Source organism: Pectinophora gossypiella, chromosome 18, assembly GCF_024362695.1.
Source record: "Pectinophora gossypiella chromosome 18, ilPecGoss1.1, whole genome shotgun sequence".
Lineage (NCBI taxonomy): Eukaryota > Metazoa > Arthropoda > Insecta > Lepidoptera > Gelechiidae > Pectinophora > Pectinophora gossypiella.
The window spans coordinates 7,049,157-7,062,173 of NC_065421.1; the positions used below are offsets into that span (position 1 = coordinate 7,049,157).

The 13,017-nt window shown below is 41.9% G+C and overlaps 1 protein-coding gene across 1 annotated transcript in view; it reads right to left on the reverse strand.

The window, feature by feature from the left end:
* LOC126375118 (dynein beta chain, ciliary-like) overlaps positions 1 to 13,017 on the reverse strand; it is a 48,045-nt gene that overhangs the window by 15,016 nt on the left and 20,012 nt on the right. The window contains exons 36-59 of the mRNA XM_050021959.1: positions 12,605 to 12,783; positions 12,116 to 12,311; positions 11,520 to 11,730; positions 10,922 to 11,063; positions 10,380 to 10,536; positions 9,627 to 9,867; positions 9,124 to 9,325; positions 8,435 to 8,659; positions 7,663 to 7,812; positions 7,302 to 7,490; positions 6,968 to 7,116; positions 6,407 to 6,625; positions 5,858 to 6,095; positions 5,409 to 5,601; positions 4,983 to 5,160; positions 4,563 to 4,691; positions 3,847 to 4,066; positions 3,214 to 3,375; positions 2,572 to 2,771; positions 1,902 to 2,068; positions 1,418 to 1,596; positions 1,241 to 1,318; positions 847 to 1,008; positions 311 to 559 (exon numbers count right to left, since the gene is read on the reverse strand). Coding sequence (XP_049877916.1) covers positions 311 to 559; positions 847 to 1,008; positions 1,241 to 1,318; positions 1,418 to 1,596; positions 1,902 to 2,068; positions 2,572 to 2,771; positions 3,214 to 3,375; positions 3,847 to 4,066; positions 4,563 to 4,691; positions 4,983 to 5,160; positions 5,409 to 5,601; positions 5,858 to 6,095; positions 6,407 to 6,625; positions 6,968 to 7,116; positions 7,302 to 7,490; positions 7,663 to 7,812; positions 8,435 to 8,659; positions 9,124 to 9,325; positions 9,627 to 9,867; positions 10,380 to 10,536; positions 10,922 to 11,063; positions 11,520 to 11,730; positions 12,116 to 12,311; positions 12,605 to 12,783 — 4,415 coding nt within the window. The remainder of the gene's footprint in view (positions 1 to 310; positions 560 to 846; positions 1,009 to 1,240; positions 1,319 to 1,417; positions 1,597 to 1,901; positions 2,069 to 2,571; positions 2,772 to 3,213; positions 3,376 to 3,846; positions 4,067 to 4,562; positions 4,692 to 4,982; positions 5,161 to 5,408; positions 5,602 to 5,857; positions 6,096 to 6,406; positions 6,626 to 6,967; positions 7,117 to 7,301; positions 7,491 to 7,662; positions 7,813 to 8,434; positions 8,660 to 9,123; positions 9,326 to 9,626; positions 9,868 to 10,379; positions 10,537 to 10,921; positions 11,064 to 11,519; positions 11,731 to 12,115; positions 12,312 to 12,604; positions 12,784 to 13,017) is intronic.

Here is a 13,017-nt window from a genome sequence, read left to right on the forward strand (position 1 = left end):
TATAACAGTACCCTAGTCAAATCTTCGAAAAACGTTATGTAAAGCTATATGTTATTTGAACCTCTTAGAGTAGTGTGAAACAGCAGGCATTCAATTGCGTTCCATGAATTCACGTTTAGTTATCCAAAAATTGGATTGGAGAAAATGTTTGCATTGATTAGGTTGAACAGCTGACAGGCTGTTTCACTAGAAAAGCTTATTCCGTTTATGAGACACGTTTATCAGACAATGTTTGTTGGAAACTTTGTTATATCTCAATGCACTCAACTCGGGATAAATTCAGCTAGCCTAGAAATGTTTAGACAAATACCTTCAAGACAGCGACATCACCGGCACATGACGCGAGTTTCTCCAACCCATTCTCGAGTCTTACAATCATCATCTTCAAGTTCTTGGTCTTCTCGTTGAGGAGTTTCCCATACAGCGCAATCTGCTCAAGGAAGGTCTTGGGAGTCGTGTAGTTGTACCGCCGCTCGTTCTGGTAGTACACTGCTGACATCTCGTTCACGCTTGTGTGTACATGCGACATGAAGTTCGCTACTGGCTGCACTAGATCCGGCTGGTAACAACAATGGGTTCAATATAATAATCTATTACGTTTTTTCCAAAGAGATTCCGTGCGTCGGTAGGCACGTTAAGCCATTGGCTTCGGGTACTATTTATTTAAAAACAAAGTTATTCAGCCATATGACTTCTGGCGACTCACACCAGGACCCTGACAACAGGGTAGTGAAGTCAGTCATCGACCTCATAATTTATTACACAACAGAATTCCTAAATAGTGTAGTTATTCTATTCGTTGCTAGGGAGAAGGAAGTGTTAATGATACGTAGTGTTGTTATTTACCGGTAAAGATTCTACTTCAGCGAGGAATCTCGTGGAGACAGAGCGCAGCGCTTCAGCCGGCCACTCGTGGAACCAGTTGATAGCAGTGCAGTTCACGATAGAGGGGAACTTACGCGCGCGAACACGTAACGTCGCGCCCACCGGCGAGAAACACAGCGCCACCTGCATTAATATTGGATTTAGTAAGAACAACTTGTTTTCTTAAATTTTGTATCGGGTGATAGCCATCAGCGCTCCCCGTTTGTCTAGCCAAGTGATGAATGCAATTCTAGGCAAATCTACGATAATTATCGTCGCTTGTGTGGCCACCCAATGCTATGAAGAATAGAATAGAACAGGAATTGTTATTATAAAAATGAAGATATAATCCATAATGTAAAATCCAAAATGTTACCTTTAGCATTGTCCTCACACGATTAATGAAGAATCGCCAACAGTTTTCTCGCGTGTCTGGAATACCGGATGCTTTAGTCTGTGGAAAAATTACGATGATTCAGACATATCAGTGGGTGATGAAACAGGCCTTTACATCAAAAACTTGACAATTTCGAGTATAAATGACGATACAAACCTCTCCTCTAACACCATTGATTAGGTTCTCGATATCCTCGTCGGGGAAGAGCTCAGGGATCTCCCCGGAGGCCAGTAGGTCGTTGATCAGCACCAGGAACCGCTCCTCCGCCACCTGCGCGTCCGTCATCAGGAACACGCACCCGATCGACTTTAAGCCGGATTTCACGTACAACCCAGCTATTTATGATAGGAGTAGTAGTTAGTTCTAGTTTGCGCGCAACTTTGTCTTAAATTTTGTACTGGATGAGAGCCCTCAGAGCTCCCCATTTGTCCGACCAAGTAGTTAATGCTGTTACAAATCCACCAAGCGAACTGATTTCTAGAAACACCTTCCATCCGGCCGCACTAGTAAAAGAGCGCCGTTATACATAAATCCGTGAATAAATGAAAGTGACTAGGTATGCGTAATTCCGGCGGCGTATTTAATTCACCATAAAGCGACAGTAATATTAAACTTCCCCATCGTTAGTGATGGTACTTACACAGATCAATTTTCAAATCAGCGATGCCGTAGCCCTTGCGCAGTTGCACTTGAAACACTTCAAGCGAGGAGATGAAGGCCGCGAGCCGCGACAGTGATTGCTTGCCCGACCCACCCACGCCCACCAGAAGCGCGTTGCCTCGGGGCGCCTCCATTATACGGTTAATCCTGAAAATATATACACCTACATAACACAATTCAAAGAATCGTACACACGGGAAACCAAATATACATTATTTTTATTTCCAAATCTTCGACCGTCTATTCCCATTTTTTAGTATTTTTTCAGTAGTTAATATCATCCAGTTCCGAAAAAGTAATATAAAAAAATCGACACGAACGAAGAGGAAGTACTCGTATGCTCACAATACGCACAATATGTGTTATACAATACAAAACGCTTTATTGCATATAAACACATTAAAAACAATTACAAAATGATAAGCGGACAATCAGCAAAATATTGCTAAATAGCAATATCTTCCAAGCAAACTTAGGGTGCTCTATATAGTTCTATGGCATGTACCTATATAACACGTAAAAGAACAAGAAATATGTGATATGATGACCATAATGGTTAATCACATCGACTTTAGGACTATCTACAAGTTATCTTTTGACTATTTTTGGCTCTGGCTACCTTGCTGGAAATGAGGAGGTATGATATATACCTGCATATATGGTACATGGCGTCCTCAAAGAGCACGAGGTTCATTGTGGCCACGAGGTCGTTGTACCCGGCCAGCGACTCGTCCAGCAGCCGCTTGATGTGCGGCCAGTCGTGGATCGGGAAGTACTTGGGGTCGCCGATGCCCTCAGCGAAGTGGCAATAGATCAGCGGCTTCTCGAATACGACGTTTTCATCGTAGTCCTGACATGACAACGTTATTAGTGCCAACATTAATCTGGATAGGCTATCTCAGACACTTATTTTCGCGGACAAAACTAACTTGCAATTATAAATCATAACTGAATTACCGCACCATTTTTATTGTCAGTCTTAGTATGTTTCATAACTCGCTGCTAAGTGTCTAATACCCTATCTAGAACTAATATGGTAGAATCGTAGATAGGGTATTTGACAGGTAAGATAATTTATGGAACAGGGCTAACGTTGTTAAATTGCACAATGAGTATGATTAATTTAATATTTCGGGGCGTAAAATCCAGATAATCTTCAAATTTTAAGGCACTAAGGATCTGATTGACCACATCACCACGTCCCGACGTCGTTTGTGGACCTGGCGACGCGGCGTTGTAGCCCGGTCGTTCCGAATCAAAATAAACCTCTCGTTGAAAGTTACGATGGTTACCTCACAATTTTTCTTAATCATATCAGCGATGAGTTTCACGAAGGCTTCGTTGTCGGCGGAGTCTATCAGCTTGTCGGAATACACTCGCGTGGCCTCGTGCATCCACAGCCGAATCAGGTCCGACTGCGTCTTGATGGCGTCACCGGTCGTAAACAGTAGACCCTACACACAGCACTCAATCGCATTGCATGTAACTAACATTTGTGTTGCTGGGTGAAAACAGTAGGTGCTTTGAGAAAGATCTTATCAATATCCGAAAGCTACTCTAAAGAATAAAAAATAGTACTTAATATGTATAGAAGGGACACTCTCCGAACCTCACCAATACCGTCTCATCCTCAAGCCGGTCCACAGTTAGCGTGAAAGCGCTGTTACTAAAAATAAAACGAATTAAATTTGGGAGCAGTTAAGCTACATCGGAGGTTGAACCGCTTGACGGGTCAGTATTTGCGAATTGCTATAAATTGCCATAGCAACGTCTGGCGCCGATTTGCCGATTTTTCAATGTGCCATCTCTCTTGGCTATTCTAACATAAAACACTGCTAGCTTGTTGGGTAATTTGTCTCGATTCGAAAGCCACAAATCCTGAAACACAGATTTCATTTCCATTCACACACAATTTGACGCTTTACCTGGAATATATTGGAAAGGTCTCGGAGGTTGAATATGTAGTGGAACTTGATGGCAGTGGGCAGGAAGGTGGAAGCGAGCTTGTTGTGCAGCGCCAGCGCCACGTTCACCAGCGTTTCGGCGTAACGCTGTACCTGCGTGGTGAACTTGTTGTGCACCAGCGCCATGTGCTGCGACAGGATCTGCTTGTAGATATGAAAGCACGCGTCCAGACCTGGGAAACTGAACCGGAACACAACTATTAGGGATAACTTTCCTAATGTTGGCAGTTTAAAAATATCAGCTATGCATTAATCACCATTTGACAGCTTTTTTTCCCAACTTCGCCTAAGGGTCTTAAGGTGGGATTAGACCAAACGAATAAGAGCTAGAACATAGAACCAGAGCATATTTTTCTTCTATTCTTGCTACGAAAGAATGCTGTCTCTGTCTCACTTCTGTTCTAGAGGTATAGACGAGCATTCGCTCGTTTGGTCCAAATTCACCTTGAAAGGGTTACATTTGAGCGAAGTGGCCTCGGTATCGGAGTCCTGAGTGTTGCAGACGCAAGTTGATTCGCCCTCCAACTCCATAGCAAGGTTACAAATGCAAAAATTACGACCGTAAACGGAAGCCAGTAACGCAAAACTATGACGTTTAGAAAACTCTGACAGCAGTCATAATGGACTTCTCTCGTTATTCACAGAAAAGTAATATTAACAAATTGTTCGCCACCAACCTGACAGCAAAAGTGCAGAATTGTCTTTGAAGTCGCGAATCTATAGTGAAGGAGCCAGCAGTGGGGTTCATGCATGATATGAACATGCAGTTCGATATGTCCTTCAATTGTAGCTTCTGTCTGTCATACCTAAAATAATAAGTCACCCTGAGTGAATTAAAGTCACATACGCACTAGCAGTTAGCTTTAGCCTCACTAGTGGCCTGGTGACTCGTTAGAAAAAACGAATATTCTAGAGGAACAATCCTCAGAACTAGTCGTATTGTACGCATGGCACCTTCCATTGCTTTGAAGCAAGGCTCTAGACGTTGAATAGCCACCAATGTGGACGTATTACAGCGTACGGATACTAGTACTACAACAACGAGTAGTATAATACAGTGTATTACTAGGAATGGAATGTATAATACTAGTAGTTACCAATGCTTGTAGTTAATGTACTGCCTCATGAGCGTGTGTGGCTGCACAGTGCCGTACTTATCCACCATAGGCATATTCATGTCGTCCACGAAGTAGATCATGTACTTGCTGCCGGGTGGACCGTAGTTACGACCAGACTTCTTCTCCAGCGGCTTCTCTAACACTTTCTGAATCATTTCTGGAAAATCAACATGTCATTTTCTTCTCATATTATGACTATCTACGTAGTATGGACCAATCATAGATTGAACTAACTACTTAACGGCTTAATCCGCTAGGTATTGAGTTTTTATTTATATCATGGCATACTCATATATATGATGATACTCACCAAAACCGCGGTGGCCTCTAGTGGTGGAGTTTAGTGCCGATACACCCTGAAATACTGAACATGTACGTCTAGGGTAGATTTTAGTATCAATTTACCGGACGAGGTGTAGAAATTGAGTGGCACATTGGTGACGGCAAAGCTATCGGGCAACGAGTTGAGTTTGGCGGCCACGCTGACAGTTTTTCCACTACCGGCGCTGCCTACCAACATGATCGGCTTCTCCTTCGGGATAAGCAGGTCCATGAAGAACTTGATACGCGTCGTCTCCGACGTCGATACCAGGCAGGACTGCAATTACGACCCAAAAGTCAAAAATCGAAAGTCAACAGACGGTAATGTCGTGCGTCTCAATCCATACAAAAAGAAGATGAATATTCAAACGATCAATGAATTGTGGGAAAATCATAGCCTTAATATTTTGTTTGTTTTCAGGGATGACATAGGAATGTATATACACACATATACATTTTCAATGTGTTCATATATAAACTTCGGGACTATTTGTCAAAAGACGCTGCAAGTTGTTTATCTGAGTTGAACCTACCTGCAGCGGCAAGTCGGGATCGAGTTCAAAGGATTCCACTTTCTCAGACCAGGGCAGGAACTTCTTGGTCTCCGGGTCGATGAAGAAGGCGAACACGTTCCCTGAAGCGGGGAACTTGATCTGCTTGAACTCATTGCAGAACCACTTGCTAAATTCGTTGCGCCAGTCCACCAGCTGGTCTTGGAACAACGCGGAGCCGAAGCCCCAAACTATTGAAAATACGAAGTAGATTTCGTACCTGAAGAGAAAAATAACATTAACATAAATACGATTGGAGAGTCGCATCAAGTGCATAGTCCTTTGGATTAGGTTACTGAATGTATTCATGGACATTCATATGAAGGAACCTGCTAACATTCGAGGTGTTGAGTTGATTCTACACTAAAATTATAAAGAGGTTAAAATAGGGTAGGTACGCCAGCCATATAAGAGTGTACGTCAACCATATAAAAATAAACTGTTTTCTGAAAATTCTTTCACCAGTAGAAATGTGCATTATTCCTGAGTGGCATAGGCTCGAGCACGGGTCAGGTAGTAAGTTATCGTTACCATTCCTTCGGACAATCGCTGGGCACGTTCTGCCTGGTGAGGAAGCACTCCAGCAGGTAGCACGTGAGCTGTATCTGCTGCAGTTCGACCAGCGGTGTGATGCGCTTGTACTTCTTGCACGACTCGAGCAGCGACGGGATGTACTTGTCAAACATCACTGTCAGCAGCGCTTTCTCCGACTCGTCGTCGCGAGTCGTGTCAATCCACGACGCCACGAATCTGTTTTGTTGGAAAATACGTGAGAAATCTAAGGCATTGTGAAACTTGACTACATATTGGACAGTCATAAGTTCTACCCGTATTAGCACAGGTCTCACTAAGTCAAACTAAGCCAAGAGGATAATAGCAGTAAAAGCTGCGCGTAACAAATAAGACATCAGAATTTCTTACTTTATATTGAATAATTCATTCGTATGCAAATATGCTTACTAGATCGGCAAATTTACACACACGTTACTATCATACGTAAAGGCCGTCGCGACGCTTCGTACGGTTTATTCACTAGGATTCCGCTTGCGGCGGCGCGCAATTTAAATATGACGAATATAACTATATATTTACGGGTTCCAGCCCAAATCCTGGGGGTTGATGTAGAGAATGCCAGCGCGCGATACAGTGGCGGGCGTAGCCGTGCGCAGGTTAGAGATCTCAAACAGCAGCCGCATCATCTTGGTCAACGCAATCCGTTCGTTGCTGGCCAACGTCAGTACCTGCCGCCCACGGAAACGGTGAGTGAGTCATGGCTCAAAAATTAAAATACTAAAACAAATAACATAGTTTACTACATTGCTTTTAGTACGGCGGTACTAAAACACACTGACACCAAGGTTGGTGAGGTCGGTTAAACCGTGTTAACTTAAAACTTTGAAACCTGGCACTGAAACTGTTACCCTACCTTGTTATCGTCCATGAGAGTGTTCAAGCTCTCGATCCACATAGGGTCAATGTCCCCGTCCAGCACGATCCACTTGGGTCCATCGCCAGGCATGTTGGCCATGTCGCGCATGATGGTGGAAAACAGACCGTCCTTCCACTCGCGAGTCGCCGGGTTAATGATGCCAAACAACTCGTCGTTTGTTACTGCCTGTTGATGTAGGTACCAATGTTGAAACATATTACTACGGTAGTTTTCACAGTACATACACAGTACATTAGTGTATATCCTACACAAATAAATAAAAAGCACAGGAAGCAGCCTAATTAAGCTTAAACAAGTTATGTTGTCTCTGTTTATTGCAAATATCTCCAGAACTAACCTTAGGATCTAGGTCGTTGTAATACGGTTTCAGTTTGAGCATAGCGTACGTCTTATTCAAACATTGCCACACCATAGACTTGCCGGTGCCGGCGAAACCAATGATGAACACAGAGTGCCGCACCGCGAACAGTTCTACCAACTGCACCATCTGGGAAATACATACGACATTAATTAAGCATAAACAGCTTATAGACATCACGTTTAACAACTGGACATAAGACAGGTATCCTTTCATCAAGCGAAAGTGGTTAGTAAAAAAATACCCAAAACCAAAGTTTATAAAATATTGCTTTTCATAATTGAGACTAGGGCGCATCGTTTCAATACAATACAAAAACCTTTATTAAACATAAACACAACATAAAGGACAATTACAAAGTGACAACTGAAGTACAACCAGCGGCCTTACTGCTAAATAGCAATTCCATCCAGGCAACCCTACGGTGAAATACAGTAATAGTATATAAATATGAAAAAAGAAAAACAATTAGTAAACATATAATCGTACTTTATCGCAGATGAATAAAAAGGACAAGTCCATAGTTAGTTTTCCAGGGAATAGTGTCTGAGCAAGATTTGTTTCGTTATTTACTATCAGGTATGATAAATGGTCATACACAAACTTGTGTGTGTATGTTTCAAGCTCTTCTCAAAATTTTAATTCCGCTTGCACGCCGTTGCTATGTGCCCAGCAAGCGCAGGGAACAGATCCACGTTCAGACCAATGCACACATGTCGTCTACCGCTATCTTCGGAATGTTATAAAGCACCTTTAAAATGAATCCAGGCTCGGGCTGCAGTTTCATAGATAGCGCTCCGTCAACCAAGCTCTTCTCGAAGTCCAAGTCCCGTTTTCTGGGCACATCCAACGCGGGGAACAGATCCCCAATAAGACCCATGAATACGGGCGTGTCGTCTGTCACGATCTTGGGAATGTTGAAGTCTCGCAGAGCTCTCATCAGCACTTGATCTTCGGGTCTCAGGCGGTCACCGCGCTGGAAGAAACATGTTCAATGTTACCTTTGCCTATTGCTTAAGCTGACCTAATAACATTAGTTCTATAAGGGATTTGCTGCAAGTTTACCAGCGCAGCGCCTGAACGTGAAATTGTATGATTTGTGGTAATTTTATCGTAAGTATCAAAAAGCTCGTTTTCATCTTTACTAAGTCGGAAATTGTCGCTTATCCCCTACATTTACTGTTAAGTCACTCACTTTCTATGATTGTAAACAATTAGGTATTCAGCAATTATATACCTATATATTTATCGAAAGACACTTACCAGCTTCAACATAATCCGTTATATGTCAGTATTAGAAAGACAGAAAATATTCAATATATACAATTTTTTTACATGACGGGAGTAAGTAAGTGGATAAAATTAGTAAGGAGATCTAGCTCTACGAATACAGAAGAGACCGCTAGAAAGATGGCGAATATTATTGACAAATCGTATTACCTTCAAGGACCCGGCGACGACCAACACGGACTTGATAGCCCGTAACCCCCAATCGTAGTGGTCCTGTTTCGAGAGCAGCTCACGGCACAGGGTGTACAGCGTGATGAATTTGCGCGCCAGCAGCCGAGCTTCTTGGAACCCTTCCGCCACCAACATGATTTCGCAAATCAGCTCGAAGTCCGGCACTACCATTGCACATGGTCTGCAAATAACTTCAATATTACTTGACAGAATGGAGACAAGCCAGGCTAGGAAAAAAAGCTCAATTGTCTAAACGCAACCATATATTTAGTCGCAATACGGCAACATAAACGTGCCAAGGTCATAATGTTTTGATTAGAAACTTCGACAAGGACCTACTGCTTCATGCACACCTATGACAAAATTGCAATAGGAAAAAAGTTAGATTACTGCTACAACTTTGCTTGTTACTAAATTACTAAGGAAACATGCTTTTATTATGATGCTGATTACATTGACTCAAAAATACATTTACGATTCACCTGAACAGAGCCTTCAGATTCTCTGGCAGTTCAGTTCTCCCAGCATATCCGGGATTCATGGTGATAAACATGCCAACAGTTGGGATGAGTACGATGTACTCGCCCATAAAGTCGAACTTCTTCTTCTTGGCCTTGATGGCATCGAGCACAGACTTCACCTGAACCGATACTACGGACAACACTTCCACGGATATTCGGTTGAACTCATCGAAGCATCCCCACGCACCGGTTTGAGATAAGCCTATAAAATACACAAGATTATGTATTTAAAGTTAAGATATTTGATTTTACAGTCTTTGTAAGGACACAAACATACATATATGTCAGTACCTTATAGAAGTGTTAAATAGTTTGCAGCCACACACATAGGTATTGATATCCTACAAATGGTATTAATGAATGCTGTGACTGTATAGTATCCTATCGTATATACCATCAGATACTTATGGCTTATCGTCATCGTCATCAGATGTGTAAGAGGACATAATAATAATAAAGTCTTTATTTTATTCCATAAAGGCAAGATATAATATTGTACATTCAATTTCAGACGCTATTTGTCGAGTATGAGTTAGTTTTACTTGTTTTAATTATCCGTTAGGTATTGAGTATTGGAATAGTAAAGTGAAACAACTACAACTCTACAAGTTGTCTCAACTCACCAAGGGGTGAGCACCCGCTAGGGGTGAAGTCATATAATATTTGAGTTTTGCATTGAATTATTAGGCTCATAAATACAAGCAAGCAAGATACCTTTGTAGATGTTTCCGCAGGACTTGTAGTCCATCTGTTCAGAGCAGTTGAACACATAGACCATGATGCCGAGAGCTCGTCCCAAGTCCTTCGTAGTCTCAGTCTTGCCCGTACCGGCCGGGCCGGCTGGGGCGCCACCCATTATCAAGTGCAAGCTCTGGATAAATTATAGGATTTTTTATTCGTATATTTTTCAGGACAGCGAAACGCCCCTCCATAGACCGAAATTTATTGCACATTACGTGCGAATACTCTCTTAATTTATATTTTTTGTGTTAGCCGCAAACAAAGACAGACAGGCATGGCGGACTATGTTTTATAATATTTCATCAGAGCCACGCTCTTGTCCGTGTAGCATTCTCCGATCAATTATAATATTTACTAATTTAAAAAAGTAAAAAATACCCAATAGTTTCCAACTATAAACTGATTATGATTATGCTTGTCCACAACATTTGCCGAGTTTTTCACTCGACTAGAATGGTTATTTAGAAATATATAAAAATGCAGGTAGGGAGAGAAATACAAATACAAAGTGTTACCTGCGTCAAGGTGATGTAGCAGCGATCAGTCAGTGGAGTGATGACAAGTCGCGGCGTGTTACCCAGGTACTCGTAGTCGTATAGGAACTGAGCGTCGCAAATGTTCGCATAGCAGTTCACCAGTTTGTTGTCCCAACGATGTCTGCAAGTAAACAAGACAACAAAAATATATTTGACTCGTCGTAGTTGACTATTTCTGTAGTTTAAGAAAATTATATGAAAATGTGAAAGCACTAGGTATGCATAGCATGCACTATGCGCAAATGTCAAAATGCAATATTGCTTTTTAGATGAATTGCTTCGATAAGGTCTATTTAACTCCCGTGGTCTCGTCACAAAAGCCAAAAGACAGATTGAGTGTCGATTCCATCATGATAGACCAACAATATTTGGCGATGGGCTAATCATATTAAAACTACAGCTTATTTGGTGCAGCTCCTGCAGTTAATACGCACGCCATAACTATATTTCTTTGACGTAAAGAGTGGAAGGCTCGCCAATTTATGAAACATTGTCTTATCTCTCTATTTTCCAGAAAAGTTAACAAACCTAATCATCATCTGACAGGCATATTATAACAAAATAATTCTTCACAGACCTCAACTGACTCTGCCATTGGAAGGCATTGGAATTCTCGACCTTGGCAACGATTAGCTTGGCGACAACGTCTCGAGAGTGCACGTCAATGGTGCAAATGGTCATGATCTTTTGACGGTCGCCCACTGTAAGGTCGCCCAACAAAAGCACGATCAGAGCATTCAGCTGGGCAATCTGCTTCTTCTGATAGTCTTTTAATGCGTTCTCATAACCTGTAACCAATGTTTACAATTGTAGCCCAGTGCAACCGAATAGTTTTATATATTCCTTATAAAATACAACCCGACTTAAAAATCTAACACTTCAAGAAGGACAATTTGATAAGTGGTCGTCTAGCGTTTGATATTACCTTGCAAACCAGGTAGGTTATGAAAACCTTGTTTGGTGTCGGTGGTGCACCAAATCGATATGCCAATATGCCCGGGCTGTGGCTACCAGTCGAATTCCTATTCATAACGAATATACCTGATACTTAACTGAGGACATTACCAGTACGAACCGTCCTCCTGCTTCTCAAACATCTGGTTGGTTTCTCGTCACATGTGCGCTCAAAACCATAAATATTTCTGGATTCTTAAGTATACTGGCTGTACGAACCTTCCTCTAGCTTCTCAAATGCCTGGTTGGTCTCGGTAGTCCACCAGATCTGCGTGCCCACCAGCGCGGGCTGCGCTGGCCAGTCAAACACCCACTCGTCACGAGGCTTCACCTCATAAGACTTGACGCTGTGCTCGAATATGTCGCGCAACGTGTACCGCATGCAGTCCGTTACGCGATTTAACCAAACTTCCACCTATTTAAAAAAATATATATTGGAAATCTAATTTATTCAGTAAAAGTAAGCTCTTGTAAAGCGATAAGGGAATGACCGATTAATAAGCGATTACTCTCATACTAGCAACAAATAGTAACGAAAAAATATAGTAAAAAACATAACATAAGCTCACGACTATTTTCACAATAGGGCTAGTCAGAGATACATCCATCGCAAGATGAGTTAAATACTTACCCACACTTTACAGAGCTTAAAAATACATTTTATAATATATAGCAAAAATAATAGGTATATACAAAAATATGATTTACCTTGCCGGAGCAATCGCAGCATGGCGCTTTGAAGGGCACGTGTTCCTCGTTCTCCTTGGATATCATCTCGAAGGCGTGCTTGCTGCCCGCCGAGGGGAACACTAGGACTGCCAGGTTGTCGTATAGCTTCGTCAGGTGGCGGCACACAGCCGGTGGGTTGTTGCCGTTGGATAAAATATCTAGGGTATAACGAAATGTTACTTTTTAGTCAACGATAGTCTTTTAATTGTGTATAAAATAAAAAAAAAACAGTATTGAAAAAACAAACCAAATGACTATATAATAATGGTGTTAATTTTGCCTGTGCAAATAATCAGAGACAGTGTTTACACTCGTCCCTTTCTGTTATTTACTAGGCGTGAATTATTATGAATTCTGCACGTACATAAAGAGAGAGAATAAAGCTTTACAAT